At 45.2% G+C, this 21864-nt stretch overlaps 2 protein-coding genes across 10 annotated transcripts in view; both read left to right on the top strand.

Moving 5' to 3' along the window:
• Window positions 1-2991, top strand: part of CNOT12 (CCR4-NOT transcription complex subunit 12) — a 32181-nt gene extending 29190 nt beyond the window's left edge. For all 9 annotated transcript variants that reach the window (XM_088664055.1, XM_035125094.3, XM_088664062.1 and 6 more), the window contains exons 11-12: window positions 703-778; window positions 2500-2991. In XM_088664055.1, the coding sequence (XP_088520181.1) occupies window positions 703-763 (61 nt within the window). In that variant the 3' untranslated portion in view covers window positions 764-778; window positions 2500-2991. The remainder of the gene's footprint in view (window positions 1-702; window positions 779-2499) is intronic.
• Window positions 2992-14403: 11412 nt separating this feature from the next.
• Window positions 14404-18962, top strand: APLNR (apelin receptor). The gene has a single exon (XM_035125130.3). The coding sequence runs from the start codon at window positions 15449-15451 to the stop codon at window positions 16565-16567; it is 1119 nt and encodes a 372-aa protein (XP_034981021.1). The 5' UTR covers window positions 14404-15448; the 3' UTR covers window positions 16568-18962.
• Window positions 18963-21864: the final 2902 nt, after the last annotated feature.

The raw sequence follows: 21864 nt of genomic DNA, 5'->3' as shown, positions 1-21864 counted from the left end.
CTAATGGGCTTATGTCTGTGTGTGTGAGAGAGAAAGCCTTCTCTGTTGTGGTGTCCAGATTAAGGAACAGCCTGCCTAGGGAGATGCACTTGACTTCCTCATTGCTTGCCCTTCAACAAGCAGTGAAGAATATCTTATTCCAGCAGGTGTTCACTTAACCTGGCCTCTCTCCATGATGCTTTAATTGTTGTTTTCAACTGTTGTCTTACTGGTTTGTATTTATGATTTGTATTTTATGACTGTAGCCATGGTCTTGTTGTAAGCTGCCTTAGTCCACTTCTGTGAGCAAAGGCAGGTAGAAGTAACTGAAATAAATAAGAAACATAATAAATATATAATTTTGGGGCAAACCTTGTTACTTAGTGTTGTGATTTTGGGTTCTGCCATGGGCCACAGTACTACCTGCTCCTTCAGGCTTCTTGCCCACAACTCATGAGACATTTTAGATGGGGGAGGGATTAGTGGTGGAGGGCTCTTAGATCCTGTTCTCTGCACTCTGCCTCCTTGCCTGTGTAGTGTTGGAGGGGTTGGGAAATTGTATATAGTGGCATGTCTGTGTGGCTGCATGCTGAGCATTGGTATTCAAACTATTTCTGAGCATCCAGGTCCATCATTTTGCTTCTGGAATGTGGGTAACCCCATTTTTTTTCTATCGTACGGTAGTTCCACCTTTTGCTTTTAACCATTTCCTGACTCCCCTAGGTCAGAAACATCCTCACCCAATTGGCTGCAAGTCCTGAAGTTGAAAAAGAAGAAGTCTTGAAATAAAAACATTCAGGCAAGTTTCTCTTCTCAGACGCAGGGCTTATATCTAGCTTTCCAAATGGGCATCTGATCCCTAATATTTGTGCAAGTGGGATCATCGTTGCTTTCCAAGTGCACTACATTCAGCACAGCTGGCCATTTTTGTTCTGCAGCTGCAAGAAAAGTGTGTTGGAATTTTGGCAGTTTTTCAAGCATGCTCACAGAAAAATGTCTGTGGCTGTTGTACATCAAGCATTAAGACCTCTGTATTGTTATCTGAGAGAAGAGGAGGCATTTAGGCCTCCTGGAAGTCGAAGCTCTCTTCATAGTGGATGTCAGTTGGACAGAGGTATAGGAGTGGCTATTAAATCTCTTCCCTGCTAGTATCCATATACCCCAAATTCTCTTCCGCGAGCCCTTGCTGCAGTCTTGTCCAGATTGCACTCAGCAGCTTCAGGCTGCTTGTGTTAGCTTTTGCACAAAAGTGTGATTTCAAATGCAGTGCTTTTCAGTACACATTTATTTTTGTTGTGTTTGTGTGGGGCGGGGCTAGGGGATAGCTTGGGGAATCCTGTTCTTTTTGACCTTTCCATTTACCACTCTGGTGATGTATACTGGGTTAGTCCTGGTACTATAAGGGCAAAGCTATAGTTAGAAGGACTGCATGAGCCCAGAGGGCTGCACTAGTGGATTATCTGTGCTTGTATTGCGGTAATTGGCACTCTGGCATCCTACATAGGTGAATTATCATGCATGTTCATGATAATCATGCTCTTGCCTAGCTGTTTGTAACCCCACAGACCGCTGCAGTAAAGGAGCCTAAAACATTTGCCATTTGTCAGAGGTCCATAGCAGTTAATGTAAAATGACATGACCATCACAGGATGATTCATGTGCTTTGATTCCTGTGTAAATGGTATGTGCATACTGTATTGTAGGTGAGGAAACTAGCTGCCATGCTGAAGAGGTGTGACTGGTATAGAGCAATTCCCAATGAATGCTGCACTGGTTGACCTGGGAATTGTTGCAAAAACAACAGTCTTTCGTCACCTTCAAGACTTACATGTTTATCAAGGCACAAACATTTGTAGACTAGACTCCATTTCATCAGATGCATGACATATTGTCCTAAGTACGCATGTGCGCTTTTGGGCTGTGTGGGTTTATGAGGATAGAAGCAAATGAAATGCAAAAAGTACAGGCCGTGACATAGCACTTCCGTGTATTGGACAGAATGAACGCTAGTCTACAAAGGTTTAGGTCATAATACATTTGTTACTCTTTGGGCTGTCTTTGCTGCACCAGACTACCATGGCTATCCTTTGGGAAATTATTCCAGGAACTAGAGTAGCATTCTAGCAGCTGGAACCACATGTGGTGGGAAACATCCTGCATCTGCAACTTGCAGGTTATTCTAGGAACTTTTGGCCACCTTGTGGGCAATGCTACACATGACTTTCCATTTATTTTGGTTAGGGAAATGGAAGATTGGTTCCTTGGGAATTCTAATTGAAAGAGAACTGAAGAGGGAATTTGGCATACTAAAGAACTATGCAGTTACGAAAGGTCACCTTGATTCGAACGTGCTGCGCCAAAGGGTGTGTAGGCTTGTGTGGGAGACTAAGCCTTTAACATGTTTTGCCCATGAGCCAAAGTTGGGCGGTGATGCATAAATCTGTAGGTGGGATTCCTGCACTATAACAAATAAGCCTGCCAAGCTTTGTAATTCCTATCATATTCTTCTTTTTGTTGCAGGTGTTGCTCTCCTGCTACTGGGGCCCTGACAGCTGAAGTTCCAGTGAGCTGTTCACGGGTGGGAGGCAGCATGTTGGGTCTGGAGCCAGAATCCCCACCTAACAACTTAGAGGGATTGGGGTGGGGTGGGGGGTGGGGGGAGGTGGGGAGGGGAGAGGGAGGACGAGGCACATTTATGCACTTTGTATCACATTCAGTCACTCATGCATATGGTGGTCAGATCCTGTCTGCCGCTGTCCTGGCTATTTCCTCCTTTCTCCCCCTTCTTATACCACATACATTTTTATAAAGTATCTTTTTTTCTTTTTTTGTAACCAGTCAAGGAGCTTTGTGCTGGCCCCCTTTTCTTTCACCCCAAGGTAGGGAGGGAAGACAAAGAGGCGAGGCTTCAGCTTTCTCGGCTGCCATATAATGCATTTCAGACAAAAGAAGAATGGATTTCCCCCCCTTTGGCCACTTGAAACAAATAAAGGTTTTATGGTTAAGGAGGCACTGTGGTTCCCGCGTGCTTGTGTGTGATCCTCTGAGCTGTATCCTGAGCCAGCCTTGTTACTTGGCAACCTATCCTTTGAGAGGGGCAGACAACCAGGGGTTATAATAAAATGCTGGTGGTGAAATAATGATTTGCTTTTTAGTGGATAAAAACAGGGCACTTGTTCAATGTAGTTTTTATCTTTTTTAAAATTGATTTTCAGTTTTTACTACTCATTGGCTTAGTCCTGTTGGGAATGTAGGATGGGTGTAAATATGAAACTTGGTTCATTAGCTAGTTTCAATCTGAATCAATGTGGAGAATTTTAGTTCTGGGGAGAAACCCAATCATACCTCTTGGTGGGTATCTTAAGGCTGAAGATGTGCATGAAAAGATTCTGAGCTCTGAAAGTGCATTCACCAGTCTTCTTGTCCTGTCCTATGCACGAATAGTGAGCTCATTCTTGGTGTATTGATCCTTGTGTATCTAAACTACACTACACATACACGGGAACCACAAGTACAAAAAATCCTTAGAAAAAAAACTGAGTGCAATTCCCAAAATAGTCCAGTTAGAACTCAGTATGTTCAGTGTGCCCAGGATGCTGGTTAGTGGGTGGGTGTGGGGAGGAAAACCAAAAAGGGAGGTGGAATGGAGTACATTTTAAGAGGGCAATGCAGGCTGAGCTGGACCCCTGAGCAGGAGCACTCCATCCACAATGCACCTTTTTTTATTGCAAGTCCTACTTGTACATATGTAATCCTCTCCAGGACCGAGGTAACAAATAAACTCTTTGAGTGCTTAGATGTACAAGTGACGGTTTTTAAAACATATATATTTTTAAAAGTCAGATAGCTTACATTACCCACAGCAAGAGGGGAAGATCTGTGGCGGATTCAGTCATGTAAGTATGTGTGCTGATGGCACTGTAGGGAGAGATGAATCTAGGTTTGCTCTGCAAGGGGGGAAAGCTTTCACCAAATCTCCCCTCCCCCTCTTTTATATACATCAGCACACATCCTCACTCCTCTTTAACTGTCTTTCTCTCCTACCTCCTGAATCCACAAAGAGCAGTTGGGGTGGAGGGAATCGCCAACCTGTGAGTAGGCCTGTGAGGTTGTTTTAGGTGACCCTCTCCCACCTGCCCAACTCTTGACACCATTGTTCCTTTGCAGCCACAGCTTGAATTCAACACCATCTCAATTAAGTGTCTTTCACCTGTTTTGCTACTTATGGTAGGGGTTGGAAACACTTGCTCACTTCAGCTATATCAGAGCCTTGATGAAAGTAGCACCATGGGGAAATATGCAGTGTTCAGACACAGCCAAATTCAAGCCACAGCTGCAAAGGCACAATCGAGAATTCGCTCGAAGGCTTACAGTATTCTCCTAATTGTTCTTTTGCAGGCGTGGCTTTACCTTTCCTCTGCCTGATGTCTGGTGGTGGGCAGGTGGGTGTGGCTTGCCCACTTCCACCTTTGGAACAACAAATTCAGCCCTTGGGCCAAAAGTGGTTCCCCAGCCCTGATGATTCAGAACAGGTGTAAGTCATGTCACAGTCACAATACAGCATGGGGTATTTAACGCAGTTAATTTCATTAGGAGGTACTACAACCCCATTTTACACCTGGCACTGTTACACAGAGACTTTTCACATGTTGCCTGTGCCAGGAGAGGATTGGCCGCTCTCCAGTTTCATAGTAGCCTCAGTTATGCAAGACAAGTATTTCTCAATCTTAAATGAGTCTGGGGTTCCTTTTGGACACATACTAGCTGGCCTTAACATGTAGTTGTGCAAACATCCTCCTCTTCCTCCTAGCATACAGCCAGTCTTCAAATTTAAATTGGTACACCCTTCTCAGAACTGTGTGTTGTGTGTCTTGGCCCCTGGTGGGATCTGCAAGCAATGAGGTGAGAATGAGAGAAGCCATTCTTGAAGCAGGGGTCCTATAGTTTTCTTCTGGTCCGGCTGTTGCACCTTTGTTCACCATGGCCTGCAAGTCAGCCAGCTGTACTAGTGGAACAGAGTATTGAACTTGAGCCCACAGATAGTAGATTAGCAGCTTAGCCACAATATTTTCTGAAAAGAAGATTTATTCATTCTTGGACACAGGTTTACCAAGGAGGCACACTTTTGATTTTATACACCTCGATTTAACTACAGCACAATCTCGAAGTGCCTTTAACTTGATCCCATTTTTAAATGTTATAGTGTAATTATTATTATTTTGCTTTTCAAACATTCCGTTGCACATGCAGGATTTGCCTGAAACTACTGTGCCTTGCACCCACCAGAGGGCAATGTGGCACCTTGTAAACTGTCAGCAGACATGTCTTGTTGCTTTGTGCATTCAGTTGCTACAGATGGACAGGAGAAGCGAAGGCAGTAAGAAACAGCAAGAGAGTAAAAGCAGTTCTACCACAGAGATGGAAAAAAATAATAATCTCACCACATGCATCCTGAAGTGGGTTAAAATTGAGTGTGGCCAACAACATAATTCAATCTGTATGCAGAGTGGTTCAGCTCTATCCATGTGCACATTTGAATATGGTCAAAACACTATAACTTGCATTGGAGTGCACCAAAGTGGAAAAAGAAGAATTCCAGTACTGAAGTGCCAGTAAGGAAAGCAGTAAGATTGGGCTCTCTTGGCCTCTACAAGATTTATGTCTGAAGAGAATGAGATGTTTGGTCACTTCGAAATCTACATCATTTTTATTGAAGCATTTGGGGGGAAAGCACATGACTAACTCAAATATGTTTTCAAAAATTCAAATTTATATAAATTTCCAGTATTCTTGCTTATGGATATGGTTAGATGCAAGGGTTTCAGAAAAACGAGTGTTAAGTCTTAAATTGCCGCATTTTTAAATGAATGTTATTGCCTTAATAAAGCTTGAAAAATATTTTGAATACTTCACTTTCTCCCCCCTTGCCATCTTTTGAAAAGACCTGGGTAAGCATGAAAATGCCTGAGAATGTTGACCTGCTTTCCCCATCATCACAGATGTTGCAGATGCTCCTAAATCTTGCCAGCTTTCAGCCTGCACAAACATTCCGCATTTTCAGTATTTGTTCTGTGTAAAGTATGTGTTATGTGTTTGGCAGGGAGTGGGGGGGTGAAGAGGAGAGAGATGTGGTGTGATGTCATGGCATTTGTCTCATTTCAGTGTGGATTTGTGACTTGGATGCTGTCAAGCCCACTGTTGCTTTGCAATTGTCACACTTTACTCACCCACTCTTTACAGGGTATTTTATACGATGCCATTAAATCATAGTCCTGTGTTCCCTCCTCTCCGTGTTCTCCCCTCCCCCTGCCCAACAGCAGAAAATCTGGTTTTTTTGTTGAAAGAATGGAACAAAAGTGTGTTAAGAGCTCAATTTTTATACGTGCAGTGTCATGAAATGTGCAAGCTCAAGACCACACATATATATCCCCCACACATTGTCACTATTATGTTTCTGGTCAGCACTGTGCTAGCTGCATTTTTAAAACTCTTCTTTTGGCTATTATATTTAATTACTGAAATATTTGCAGAAGAGCACTCAAACGAAAAACCATGTCTGTGCTAATAAAAGCAAACAATTAAAAAACAATTTCTAATCAGCATCATTTGATCGTGTTTCATTCTCCCCTCCCGCTTCATGTGGACATAAACATACAATTGTGCTTAAATTTGTTTTAAAGGTAAAGGGACCCCTGACCATTAGGTCCAGTCGCAGACGACTCTGGGGTTGCACGCTCATCTTGCTGTATAGGCCGAGGGAGCAGGCATTTGTCCACAGACAGCTTCCGGGTCATGTGGCCAGCATGACTAAGCCACTTCTGGAGAACCAGAGCAGCGCACGGAAATGCCGTTTACCTTCCCACCAGAGTGGTACCTATTTATCTACTTGCACTTGATGTCCTTTCGAACTGCTAGGTTGGCAGGACCCGGGACCGAGCAACGGGAGCTCACCCCGTCGCGGGGATTCGAACCGCCAACCTTTTGCTCGGCAAGCCCAAGGCTCTGTGGTTTAATCCACAGTGCAAAATTAAAACTTGCTTGTTAAACTGGCAGGGAGGAAAAGCTTGGAATTGCATGTTGAGATGATTTTTTCCTTTCCTGCCCACAAGGCTACGCTACACTAAAGAACACTTAGCACATTCATTTACATTATGATTATGTTGTAGATAATCTTACACTGTTGTCGGACTCCAGCTCCCATCAACCCCAGCCAGCATGGTCAGTGGTCAGGGATGATGGGAACTGCAGTCCGACAACATCCGGAAGGTCAATGCTTCCTCATTCCTGGTGGACGATGACTGTTGCATCAGAGTCATAACTGCTGAATGATTTTTGTGTGCAAAATGGCTGATGAGAAGCAGCAAGCTTCCCTTGCCTATGCTAAGTTGAGACCCTTTTCATCTAGCTTTCAAAATTATTTAGAGACTACACTATAGAAATCTAGTGGAGAACGTAAAGTGGCAAAATAGGGAAGAGTTCAGTTTCTCAGTTTTTGAGGGCTGTGCACAAATCCTCACCTGTGCTCGGGAGTGCAAAGCATCAAGTGCTGCCTCCCCTCACAATAGCAAGACCACATACCATTGGAATTTCACTTCCCATTCTGGATGCTTCGGCTGAGATTCCTGCATTGCAGGGGGCTGGACTGGATGACCCTTGGGGTCCCTTCCAACTCTATGATTCTATGAAATTCTATTATTCTATCTGTTGTGCCGAGAAGGTCTATGGCACTCCAAGGATAATGGTCTCGGGGCCTGATTTACTTACTTGTGCTGCAATGCCTACAGTGGATAGTCATTCAGCTCTGGGTGGGAGGAAAGAGACGAGTTCTGTTGCCTCCTTAAGTTGATCTGCATCCAAGCAGAGATTCTCCACTGCTCACATCCCCTCATTGTTACAGTGAGACAAGCTATAAATACTTTGCTTACTGTAAGCTGGCCCAGCTCTCCTGTCCTTTCCTTCCTGTCTCCCTTCCATTTCCTCCCCCCCAATCTCAGCCAGGCATCTTCTCCCAACATCCAGGCGCGCTTGCAGCACTGAGGGAAAAGTGACGGAAATAGACAGGCGAGTGGCAGCCGGAGCTTTGGAGGGAGACCCCTCCAGCTGTTGCTACACATCTCAATCGGTCGAAAGCAGCCTGGCTGACTTTTCCAGGTCTGGCTGCAGAGAAGGGAGCGTGCCAGCTAAACGGGTTGGCGTACCTCTGTGCCAGTTAGGACATGCTTGTTTGTTGGCTCACTAGCCTAGCCCAGCACATCAAAACACGGACAGCAATCGAAGAAAGATATTTCTTTGACACAACATACATTTCTATTTATTCCAAAGAGTTCAAGGTAGTGGACAGGTGGTAGGTGAGACTGGGGGGACTGGCCCCAGGCTCCCCAAATGGCTTCATGGCTGAGTGGGGACTTGAACCGCTACGGAGCAATGGATTCAAACTTCAAGAAAGAAGATTCCACCTAAACATTAGGAAGAACTTCCTGACAGTAAGAGCTGTTCGGCAGTGGAATTTGCTACCAAGGAGCATGGTGGAGTCTCCTTCTTTGGAGGTCTTTAAGCAGAGGCTTGACAGGCATATGTCAAGAATGCTTTGATGGTGTTTCCTGCTTGGCAGGGAGTTGGACTGGATGGCCCTTGTGGTCTCTTCCAACTCTATGATTCTATGATTCTACATCACACTGGCTGTCATTTAAAGCCCAATGGCTTCCCCCATGGAATCCTGGGAACTATGTTTTGCTAAGGGTGCTGCGGGCTGTAGCCCTACGAGGAGTAAATTTGAGTTTCCAGGATTCTTGGTGCTTTAATGGTATGAGGGTAAGACTCTTAGAAGTTGAATCTTCCTTTGCATTTATTTATGGACCAGCCTTCCCCCAACCAGGTACCGCCCTCCCTTGATGTTGTTGAACCAAACACTTATTCCCACCATCCCTCGACATTGGCTATGGTGGCTGCTGCTGCTGCTAACAATTGTGGTCCAAAATGCCTGGGGGCGTCATGTTGGAGAAGGCTGCTTTAGACAGGTGAATATGATACCCCCAGGTATTTCTAGTTCCTCCCCTCTTCTGAGGAAAACAGGGGGCAGTTATTTGGACGTACTTGCTTGTATGAAATAATAAGGTAATTGACCAGGGCATGGCTGGAGAGATTGGGCAGCATGGAATCAAAGGGAACACCAGAGGCTGGAGATGCTGCTCTCTGAGTTTATTTATTGCATAGTCGCGTCTAACCCCTTTTTGCTGTGTCTGCTCCCTACTCTTTCATCTGTCTACTCTCGAATTCACAATCCTCCCTCTCCGAGCTTGATTTGTAATGCCAGTTTCTAGACTAGACCTGGCTGGAATTTGCAATTTAAAATACGAGTTGCTTTCCCCAAAGCTGTCTAACATCTAACATCGTGTCAATACCAGACCCATATTAAATAGTGATGATAAAGTCACATCATGCACACCTTTTGTTTTCCTAGAAAAGCTCCCACTCCCATCCATCGACTTAATTTGAAAGATATTTCAGAGTCTGGGAGTACGTGCAGTACTATGAGACTGAGCTAGATGAAGCAGGACCAATCTTGCACTTTGCCACAAACTCTCTAGGTGACCTTAATCAAGCCCCTCGCTCTCTTCACACTTCCGTTTGTTTCCTTCCATTTGTCCCATGATTTCTAGGCATGGGTCTGAAAGGTTTTTCCTTTCTCTTGCCGCTTTCCCCTGGAAAACCCAATGTTTACAATTGAATCAAAACAAATGTCAATTTGCAGGAAATCCAATGGATATTTGATCTGATTGAGTAGTAAAAACAGCAGGTTTTCTTAGGGAAAGTGGTGGGACAAAAGAAAAACATGGGGCAAACAGAAGTGTGGACCAGCCCTTACATAAGAACATAAGGAAAGCCCTGCAGAATCAGGCCAGTGGCCCATCTAGTCTAGCATCCTATTCTCACCAACCAGATGCCTGCAAGTAGGATGTGAGCACAATAGCATTCTCTGTGGTTTCCAGCAACTGGTATTCAGAAACTCCATTAGTCAAGGTAGAACATTGCCATCATGGCTAGTGGGAGTGAATCCAATATGTGAAGATGTCCTTCCTGGGTCTTCCAACAGTCAGCTCCAAACTACACGTGATATGGCAGCAATAGTTTTAGCCCTCTCCATTTATTATTATTTTAAAAAAAGCCAAACTTGGTCTGGGCAGGCTACAAGGTGGGGTGTGAGAAAGACAGGTGAAAGGGTGCTTAACCATTTTTATTCTGGCAATTTCTCAGCTCAAAATATCACCCCTGTTTTGTACTGAGCTGAATCCTAGAACAATAGGATCCAGAATGCAGCAGTCTGATTGGTCTACAGGAGCCACCCAATCCAGCTCCAGGTGGAAGTGAATCCACAACCTGATTGGCCGGCAGGAGCAGCCAATCAGGCTGCTGGCAGAAGTGAACCCACAACCTGATTGGCCTGCAAATGTAGCCCTGAAGTAGCCAATCACGCACGGCCCATTGTGTACATAATGTATATAAGCAGATGTTTTGGGGAAAGAGCCATTCTTCTCTTCTTCTCCTTTTGCTACTACAAGCTGAATAAAGAGCATGAAATTCACTCTCGACTCCGAGTATATTTCAACCCCCCAAGATGCTTTTTAATCTTGGAGGTGGGAAGAAAGATGTGCCATGCTGGGGTGAGGAACCAGTGATTGCCCAGACGTTTTTAGATTTCATCTCCCATCAGCTCCACTTGGTGTAGTGATCAGGAATGATGGGAATTTTATTCCAACAACATTCTGGAGGGCCACAGCCGGGTTCCTCATTGCTGGCCTAAATAGCTGTTTTGAGGATTTTTCACATAACATATATGTAAAGTGCTTTGAGAATTCAGTCATATTCTATTTTTTAGCTGAAGTTATTGTGTTTTTAAAATTAAACAATTGGGTGTTGAACAGAAAGATAAAGAAAGATCTGCTGAATAGACTGTAAAGTGGTAATGACTCAGGAGGTTTCTGAAATTTTGGCACCTTTACAAAACTGCTCTTTCCTGATCAAATTGCTGTTCTACCCTACCTGTTTATCACAGGCTTGAAATAGCAATTTAGAGGTGAAAAAAATGCTGTTTGTAGGACTCTCAGAATAATCCTGTTTCTGGTACAGGAACTGAAGTCAAGGTCCATTCCACTGTCTCTTTGAATAGCTCAAGCGTCAGACGTGATTATGACACATCTTTAACCTCTTTAAAATAGGATGGGATTGTTTTCACCTGCGCATCTCTTCCTCCAGCCTCCTTGACTCCCAAGACATGCCCTGACTAGTAGTGGCCTCTGAATTTCAGGAGATAAAGTCCGTTTGATTGTATGGAGTTACTCTGAGAAATGCTGGAACACGAAATCTCTCAATTTTTTTTTAACCTTGCGGCTGGTGATGGAGCATAGCAGATAGTAGACTTTATGTAGAACACATTTAGAGCTTAATATGGAGGGCATGAATGGGAGATGGCTGTTGCACTCATGTCTTGCTTGGGGGCTTCACAGAGGCATTTGATTGGCCACTGTGGAAAATGGGATGCTAGATTATATAAACCCTCTGTCTGACCAGCGGGCACCTATATTCTTATGCAATATGGAAGCCGTATAGATCCAGTACCAGTGGGATCAATGTGCTTTTCATCAAGAGACAGGCTACCCTGATATGATCTATGTGCCACTTAAAACAAAATGCTCCTGCTGACTGGGGCTGGTGGTTGTAGTCCCAAACTTTGGGAAGGCACCAAGTTGTGGGAAGACAGTGCTATTAGTTAGTTGCCTGTGTGTTTTAAAACATGATATTGAGGGCTTTATCACCTAAACTGGCTTTACTGCACAATGAATTTGGTTGTGTGTACATCTGCAAGCCCATGCGTTTGTCACATGTGACCCGCTCCATATGAGAGTTCCATAATTTCCTCCATGGAAATTCATTCATGGGTGAAACAACCCCTAATGGCTTAGCATTTCTGAAGAACCTCGCAGTTCCTTGATGAGCTTTCACAATATACAGCTTGCCTACCATAGAATCGTAGATCTTAGCTCATGAAGCACACATACCAAGGTTTATTCTAAATTGTGTTCTCAGTTCAAATGAGGCAAAAGAGAGGCTTGACGTTTTTGGCTAGTTCCTCACATGAAGTGGACATGTTTCCTAGAAATGATGATGTTCCCAAGGGCCACCTAGTGATCTACAATCACTGTACCCACTTACCTGGGAATAAGCTTCATTGCGCTCAATGGGACTTCTTTTGATGCTAGTATAGGATCACACCATGAAATACTGATACCCAAGTTCATCTAGTGATTTTGATAATGTTGGAAGGGGGCCGTGAACAGTGAACCAGGAAGTCTCTGGTTCAAATGTCACCTTTTGCTCACTAGTTAGTTAACCTTAGGCAAACTGATAGGCTCGGCCACTTGGCCATCTGCCATACAGGGCTAATGATTCTGACCTACCTTGCATGCTTCAGAATTACTGAAAAAAAGGTGCATGAATCAGTGGTGCTAAGTAACTTTTAAATATTATTGCAGCTGGAGACTTGGATCTCCCACTAACCATGACATCATGCTTATTCCCTGGTATGTGAAGAGGAGAATGAGATGGGCTACCCATTGGCAAAAGGATTTAGACTGAATGTTTTCCACAACAAGAATGGTATTTGATCATTTGATGATCATCAAAGCTGGCCTGCTACATCAGTACCACACAGCCTTTCTACTTTGCAACAAATGGCTTGCATGAATTGGGGAAATTGCTCCCTTGACTAAGCCAGACATGCTTTCTTGTTTTGAATTCCCCAGCTGTAGACCTGAGCAGATATCTGTTGTTAATCCTTCCAGAGTGAAACAATGAGAGAGGCAGTGTGTTGCATTCGTTGGACTAAGACTGGGAAGACCAAAGTTCAAATCCCCTACTCAGCCATGATGCTCACCTTAGACTGGCCACCGTACCCTACCTTGCAGAATTGTTGTGAGAATAAAATGGAGGTGGGTGGGGAGAAGATCTGTACGTCACCCTGAAGTCCTTGGAGGTAGGCAAATCACAGTCAAGATAATGTAAGCATTCTGGGTCTATTTAACTAGATCAAAGTACACCTCTTTCCTAGTTTTCTTAAGCAATTGAGAAGTCCAGCATTTCAGAGAGGAAAACTTAAGCCTGAACAGCATAGAGGATGTCTTGTTATACTGATGGTATCACAGCGCATGCACTATAAACATAAGAGAACTGAGGCTGACTAGGACAGATATCAGTAGTTATCAGGCAGACCAGCAAAACACAAAGAGCAGATAAAATGATCAGAGAGAGATCAAACACCAAAGCCATACGTGACCATAAGGCATGGCATTCTGGTCAGCACATAAGCCATTTTTAGTACAATAAGCCAGATGTTCTTGGGAATGCAGATAAAATCCAATAAGCAATGGCACTACTGTAGATACTTCAAAGAAACTGATTGTAGCTGCTGTTGACTATTAGCAAAGAGGGTCTGGTCTTGTCCTGAGATCTCCTGTGACCTGGGTTCAAATTAGTTTTCAGAGTAGTCTTTTTATATGACCTTTTGGCAAGCCAGGTCAGAGGTACCATTTCATGGGCTGAATCTGCAACTCTTTCTCAAAGCTCTTCCAGATTCTTCACATTTGTATTCATCTCAATCAAAGGTTTGTAAGTCAGTTTGTTTCCAATCAACACATGGAATTTCTCTTTTGGTTTTTACCCTAAGTATGAGGACATTGCCATTTTATGAGACTTGCGGTCCTACAAATATTTTACTCTGCAGCCTCATACTAGAAAGAGAGTTAGCAGGCTATAGAAACCATCGTTCTTTCTCCTGTACATCACCTTACTGGGTAGTGTCTGGTTGGAGTCACCATTTAGTTAACAAACTTCATTTTGGATTCCTTACTAGCACATGCAACATATGTATGCCACTCACAGCTTATGTGGTTGCTGCGGGAAAACTTTTACTGCATTAAATGACTGACGCCGGAGATGGCACGGATTGCTGCCCACATCAGTTACAGCCAATTTCAGGTAAATTATTTTGTTTGGAAAAATAGGAACGACCTGGATTTCAAAGTTCTAATTCAAGATTGCAGCAACGTTTTTATAAAAAGCTATTTGGATTATTTTTTTAAAAAAATAAATAAAAAGGTGCCATTATTGATTTCAGAGGTGCAGAACAGGTTAATCTGCTTAGTCCAGAGGAGTGGTGGCCAACCTCTGGTCATTCTGGCAGGGAGATTGAGTCCAACAACATGGGCCAGCACAGGTTCCCTATCCCTGGCCTAGACTGTGGGGGGAGAATTCCTAGATCAGGCATAGGCAACCTTGGCTCTCCAGATGTTTTGAAACTACAACTCCCATGATCCCTAGCTAACAGGGCCAGTGGTCAGGGATCATGGGAGTTGTAGTTCCAAAACATCTGGAGAGCCAAGGTTGCCTATGCCTGTCCTAGATCAATGACGCACTTCAAATGTTTGGGCCCCCTGTAAATCTCACCCCTCCTTAAAGCTTGGAAACGCATCTCCCTGTATACTCTGCACACACCAAGCCTTCTTTCTCTCATCTCTGGGACCAATCACATAAGCTGCAGTTAGGCTTGAGATGTTGCTGGAAGGCTAAGCAGCACCTGCATTTTGTCTTCAGCTTATCTCCATCCTTCCCAAGGACCAAGCAGCAGAACCTATTTAAAATTCAGATTGGTTTTGCAAAGCTCACTCGTGACACTACCCTCGACCCCACCAAACCTATTTGCATGAACAAATGCCACTCAGAATAAATACAGCATTACTTCATCTTAGAAGGATTGACTTCAGTTGATGCTTTCTTGGCTTTGGGCACACTTTTGCTCCATGTTGCACTGCTCTTAAAACCAAGAGAGGCTCGTGATGAAACTGACAGACAAATTAGCAAGGTTAGCAAGGCGCTTGTGAACTGGGGCAGTGAGCCTTCCCTCCACCCGCACCCACCAGCATCTCTGGTTGGACTTAAGCTGCATTCCCCCCCCCTTTCTTTCTTTTTGCTCTGGAGAGTTTAGGATGAGAGGATGTGTATGGTTTGTTTGCAAGTGGGTGGATACAAATGACAGATGGAGCTGCCCAGCACTGCAGGGGGTCAAGTCCTCCAATTCACATAAGGATGTTGAGTGAAAGCAAAGGGAGGGGTGGGAAAGGGGGCTGGGTTGCCTGGGTTTTAAGACAAATCCCAAGGAAGGAACTGCAGCCTCCCGAGTGTGTGTGAGAGAGAGTGAGGAGATGACACACAGGCTGAGCAAGACCCTGGCCACATCTGCCTAAAGCCACAGCTTTAGGAGGCAGATAAGGAGGCACAGGAGAGGCAAATGAGCTGAGACACGGGAACTTTTTCCTCCACATTAAGGAAGGAACTTGCACGGAGTGGATCCAGATTAGTGAAGGATTCTACAAGATCGGAAGAGAGGCTTCTTCCACGTTCTCCTTCTTGAGCAGGCATGGAGTCCAGCAACGATACCGACAGCTACCCAGGCATTCTGGAGTGTGACTACGAGGACTGGAGTTCATCCAGGATCCTGATTCCCTCCATCTACTTGCTGGTTTTCTTCCTAGGCACCACCGGCAACGGCCTGGTACTATGGACCATTTTCCGCGGAGGCCAGGAGAAACGGCGGTCTGCAGACACGTTCATTGCCAACCTGGCAGTGGCCGACCTCACCTTTGTGGTCACCTTGCCGCTTTGGGCTACCTACGTCATCCTGGACTACGACTGGCCCTTTGGCTCATTTGCCTGCAAGCTCAGCAGCTACCTGGTCTTTGTCAACATGTACGCCAGTGTCTTCTGCCTCACAGGGCTCAGCTTTGACCGCTACCTGGCCATCGTCCGCCCCATTGCAAATGCCAAGCTGAGGTCCAAGGTCAGTGGGCTTTTGGTGACCCTGACCCTCTGGGCCATGGCAGTCCTCCTAGCCTTGCCAGCCATGATCTTCCGGAGCACAACCATCTTCACTGGGACAGACAAAGTGACGTGCTACATGAATTTCTCCAGTGTGGCCACTGATGAGACCGAACAGGTCTGGGAAGCAGGTCTGGGCTTGTCTTCCACCCTTCTGGGCTTTGTGCTTCCCTTTGCCATCATGCTGACCTGCTACTTCTTCATTGCCCGCACCATCGCCGGCCACTTCCGAAAGGAGCGCACCGAAGGGCTGAGGAAGCGGAAGCGCTTGCTGACCATCATCATCGTCCTGGTGGCCACCTTCGCCGTGTGCTGGCTGCCCTTCCACTTTGTGAAGACCATCTACATGCTGATGGACTGGGGGGTGATGCCCTTGTCTTGCGGCTTCCATGCCTTCCTCAGCAACCTCCACCCGTACAGCAGCTGCTTGGCCTACATCAACAGCTGCCTCAATCCTTTCCTCTATGCCTTCTTTGACCCCCGCTTCCGGCAGGCCTGCGCTGCCGTCCTCTGCTGCAGCCCAGGACATTTGGCAGCATCTGGCGGGGACAAGTCGGCCAGCTACTCCTCCGGCCACAGCCAGAACCACCTGGGAAAAGGAGGAGAGGCGCAGCGGGAGAAGCAGTGCCCTGACAGCCAGGAGACTCTGCTCCGGGGATAAAAGCTGGACTATGCCACAAACAAATGTAAAGGACTTTGGAGATAAGGGGCTCTGTTTTCCTCTTTTCGACCCTCTTCTGTGGGCCTTTCCTTTCTAATGCTATTATCTTTTTCAGGATTCCCTTACCCCTTCTGACTTACATCCCGTTCTGCCTTTCTTTTTCTTTCTCTGCCCACCACCACGTCCCCTAAACCAGAGCGGGAAAAATCGGTGGTCTACAGTTGTTGCTGGACTCCACCTCCCATCATGGCCCAAAGGTCAGGGGTGATGGGAGATGTGGTCTAACATCCATGTTTAACTTTGCCATGTGACCTCTTTTTAAGGTGGAATATCCTGCAGTGATGGGATGGAGCGAAGTTCCCAAGGAACAATTAGGAGCTCTGCCAGCTGTTTTGGAGCTAAAAATACTGGTTGTGGTGCTGAAACATAACTCTGCTAGGCACTGGCTCTGTCTCCTGCCCCACAGTACTTTCAATACAGTTTTGCTTCTGTCCCCCCCCCCCCCGGCCCATCTGTGCTTTTTATGTGCTTAATTCGTGTTGCTTGCCATTACAGTAGTACGGCAGCAGGAAAGGGGAAACAGAGATGAGTTCCTTAAGAGGTGACCAGCTGTCCTAGGAGGCAAGCAAAGCCTGCAATCCTACCCACACATAGTTGGGAACGGGTCCCCTTGAACTCAAGACTTCTGAGCAGGCATGACTGGGGTTTGCGCAGATTGTTTGATCACTGAGGAGTCAGCTTAAAACCTCTAGGCAAATCCTGGGCATTCTAGAAAGGCACATGAAATTAACGGGACAGGATCATCCAGTGTATCCCAGTGGGTTCCACTGGGCTTAGTTTCAAGTAAGCAGCATAGGATTGCAAACTTGGATAAGGATTTTTAGTTTATGGTGAACCCCGCCCTCCCCTGGTTATAGAACAATAGAATTGTAGAGTTGGAAGGGACCCCAAGGGGCATCCAGTCCAACCCCCTGCAAGGCAGCAATCTCAGAACTCATTCTGCTCTGCGGAATAACAACAAACCTGGGAGTAATAACCTATTACCTGTAGCTGGCTGGTTGTTTTGTTATTTTGTTATTGGCTGCTGTTGTCTGAGCCAGCCTTTGGTCAGGATTCCCTGCCTCAGGAGTTTCCCCACCCACCCACTTCATTCGTCTTGTCAGGAGACACTTGGGGATGTGATTAATTTACAGCTCCCAGTTGCTCTAGAATGATGGACCTCCACTGGAGCAAAATGAGCACAGCTCCTTTTTAAGATCCAGCACTACGGTAAGACTGGCACCATGGACAGAGGGCGCTGACCTGCTGCCTGTAGTTGAAATGTGCCTTATTATGAGAGGCACTGGGAGCAGATACCAGGCTGCCCTTCCCTTTGTTCTTCTCCTTCTTTTCCTGTCCCTCAACACCCCCTCCCACTTTATTTCCTGCCGCAAGATGTGAAGGGAAGATGTGAGGTGTGAAAAACTATCTCCCTTTCTTCACACACAGGTAATTATGGATGGTTTAGCAGGAGTGACTTCTTGGGTTTTGAGGTTTCTTATGGTATAATTCCCCTCTTTCCCCACAATTCACTGGGAGCTGGTTCCTCCCAGAATGTGTACAGAACCCCCCCCCTTTTGCAGGCAATATGAACGGAAATGGCAAAATGCAGTTAATATTGCATATGAGCTCCCTTTTAAGGGGCTCAGGACCAAATGGCAACTTTCTGATCATTTCCTTGTGTTCATTCTCCAGTTTGATATTTTGAGCCATGCAGCAAAATGATGCGGACACTGTTATAGGGGTGTTCACATGTTGCATTCAAGGAGTGTACAGTCTGTGTATCTGTCTACACATATAGTGGAGCTGTGCATATCAGATAGTCACACTCTTTCGCGCAAAGACTTGCAAGTGTGTAGAGAAAGCTTGTACCTGTGCTCTCTGCAACCTATGAACAAGCCTTGAGGAATTTGTCTGTTGGCAAAAGGTTTATGTATGAAATGACCTTAAAAATGCATTCTCTGTTCTTATTAAGCTAGAGACCCTAGGACAAAATTGCAAAAAAGAAAAGAAAAGAAAACAAGTTTGAATCTCTCACTTGCTATATTTTTTTATATCTGCATGATTATTTTAAAAACAATTCATGTTTAATTTCCTAAACTTATTTTGTATAAGATTTCTGCTGACCTTTTAAAATTTTAGCAAGTGCTACAGACTGGAAAAGAGGATTTTAGCAATCAAATACTCTGCTTGAATAAAGAATAGCGAACTGGGAAATGCAAATGTTTTTGTATAGATCGTATTGAAACAAAAGTATTCATCATCATCATTTATTTCCCCCCCCCGCCTAATCCAAATTTATTTCCAACCTGAGAATGTAATGTTCTATTGTTGAATTAAAGAATCTTAAAATGTATGAAATCTACATCTTTGCTGTCCTCCTGGGGCAGGGTGGGGGAGGGGAATCTCTCTCCCAGTGGTAAAAATAGATGTGCAGATGGCTCTCATTCTGGAGAGGACATGCTGCTGATTGAGGTTGTGATGCGTTTAACAGAACCAAGTGATAAAACTTTCCCTGAATTGTACCATTTCAGGGTGCAGGTGGGAGGTTCCATGTTTAAAGAACCTCCCCGGATATAGAAAGGTAGCATTTCAGGGAGAATATGAGGTTGAAAAATTCTTCATGGAATGTTAGTAGAGAAAGTTTTAGATAGGTGGATTTAAACATGAAACCCCACCGCCAGCTACAACCTGAAAAGCACGTAATCCAAAACAAGCTTTCCCATTTGATTCTGGTCTAATGTCTAAAGCAGGCATCCCCAAACTTCAACCCTCCAGATGTTTTGGACTACAATTCCCATCTTCCCTGACCACTGGTCCTGTTAGCTAGGGATCATGGGAGCTGTAGGCCAAAACATCTGGAGGGCTGCAGTTTGGGGATGCCTGGTCTAAAGTGGCACTGTGTGTGTCAGCTTCTGTCTCCTTGGACAGAGAAAGTGCAGACCCCAATTTGGATTATGCATATGTGATGTGTTTCTGAGCTGTCAATGCCCTTGTCTTAAAGCCTTGAAAAGACTGCAGAAAGGAGAATAGGAGAGGGCAATCTGGTTAAAATTCCTCTTTGAATTTATTATGATTGATCTCATGCTGCTGTTAAGCTTTTCCACAAGCTTGTTAGTAGCTCACTGGGGGGCAGGATTTAAAACTTTCCTCTTCCTGGGATGCCCCCTGTGCTGCTCAGCTGACTGGAGAACAGCTGAGAGTGGTGAAAAGGGGGATACTGTAGACTGCAGGAAAAAAACATTAATTAAAAAACCTGAACATTAGGAAGAACTTCCTGACAGTAAGAGCTGTTCGGCAGTGGAATTTGCTACCAAGGAGTGTGGTGGAGTCTCCTTCTTTGGATGTCTTTAAGCAGAGGCTTGACAGGCATATGTCAAGAATGCTTTGATGGTGTTTCCTGCTCGGCAGGGGGTTGGACTGGATGGCCCTTGTGGTCTCTTCCAACTCTATGATTCTATGATTCTATAATCATCTGGGGTTGCACCCTTCTTCCTGTTCCTTAGCTGATCAGTGGGAGGGTATTTCGTGGGGGGGGGGAGGTAAGAGGGCCAAAAGGTAACAGGGGTGGGTGGGTGCAGATTGCGCAGTTCTGAACAAGATGGTGCAGGGGGAGGTTCTTGGAGACTATGCATATTGCCCAGAGAACATACAAAATGCAGTCAAGATATGGCCTGTCGGAGATTATCTTCTAATGTCTGGAGAATATACAACATTCGGCTGATATATGGACATTCCATAAGGCCTGTTGGAGATTATGTATATTGACTGGTAAATGTGCACAGTTGCCTCTTATGTGCATATTCTCCATGAGGCTTGGTTAATGTGCATAATGTCTGGTGGTTATGCACATTAATTGCTCAAATTACATACTAAATAGTGAAGGCACTGGCTCTGGTGTTTAGTGCCTATGGATCATGTTGATGCTTGCCTATTGTATCTGGAACCACCCAGGTGTCCATATGCACACCCCTCCTTTGGATCCTTTAGAGGAAGACTTGCCCATCCATGGTGGCATTGCCCTCTTTGCTCCCTCCCACTGCAGAAGCATAGCAGAAAGCTTCAGAGAGCAATGTTCTCAGACAAAACCACAGCTCAAACAATCTAGTTTGCTCTGCTACCAGATTCCTTGCTGGAGCCCGATGCAAGAGAAACCAAACATTCAAAATGCAGAGAGATAAAAACTGATGCCTCAGTGCAAATAACTGCTAGATGCCCCAGTGTCTTTACTACAGAATTCTTGAACTTTCCACATTCAGATTCCCAAAGAGTGCAACTCTCTCTTACTCTTCACCATTATGCTTTTCATCAGTCGCAAACACCAATGATGTCTCTTAGGGCTCCCAGATGTCTGCTTGTCCCACAGATTTGTCCCAAGAAAACTCGCTCTTTAGCACTGAATCAAAGCAAACATCAATTGGGTTTTCAGCAGATTGATGTTTGCTCTGATTTAACACGATAAAGAGCAGGTTTTCCCTGGGAAAGCCCTGGGACAAGCAGAAAACAATTTGGACTCATGCATAGAAAGCATGGGACAAGCGGAAGCCTTCTCATTCTTTCATTGCGGGGCTCTCCCCTATTCCCGCTGTTCAGCTAGCACAGAGGTCGGCAACAAGCGGCCCATGGGGGTTGTTTAATAGGCCCATGGACTTCTGCCGCTCGCTTGGGGACCCCCGCTGCCCACTCGGTTCGCTCCTGTGCACCGTGCTAAACCGGCAAGGACTAGAGTGGGGACCACCTTCCGTGACACTGGCCAGTTCCTGCAGCCAATGGGAAGCTGCGCACGCTTCTGGAGAGCCAGAAATAGTGTTTGCGCATGTGTGCGTGCACTCTGGCCCACTGTGCCGTCTGTGGGACTGTGAACCGGCCCAAGCCACAAAAACTTTGCTGACCCCTGAGCTAGGTGATGGAGAGGGCTGTGACCCTACACCCACTTACCTGGGAGTAAGTTGCATCAAACTCCGTGGGGCTCTCTTCTGAGCAGAGATGCATGGAATTGCATTGTAACTGTAACCTATCTGACTGCCAACATGCTCCCCCCTTATCAGAACTTTGCTACCACAACTATTTTAAGTGTAAATCTTATTTTGGGCGTGAGATGTGCGCTAATTAAAGTGGGTACATTGGTTAAATCGAAATCTAAAATGGTACTTTATGTGTCATAAGACACAATTAAAAGATATTCTCAAAAATTCTTTGGAGTTGGGCACACCAGTAGGTTAGATCAGTAGATTGGGGATGCAGCTCACAGCTTCAGT

The sequence above is a fragment of the Zootoca vivipara genome, chromosome 1 (genome assembly GCF_965207765.1).
Source record: "Zootoca vivipara chromosome 1, rZooViv2.hap1.1, whole genome shotgun sequence".
In the NCBI taxonomy this organism is placed as follows: domain Eukaryota; kingdom Metazoa; phylum Chordata; class Lepidosauria; order Squamata; family Lacertidae; genus Zootoca; species Zootoca vivipara.
This window is presented reverse-complemented; position numbering and strand designations above follow the sequence as displayed.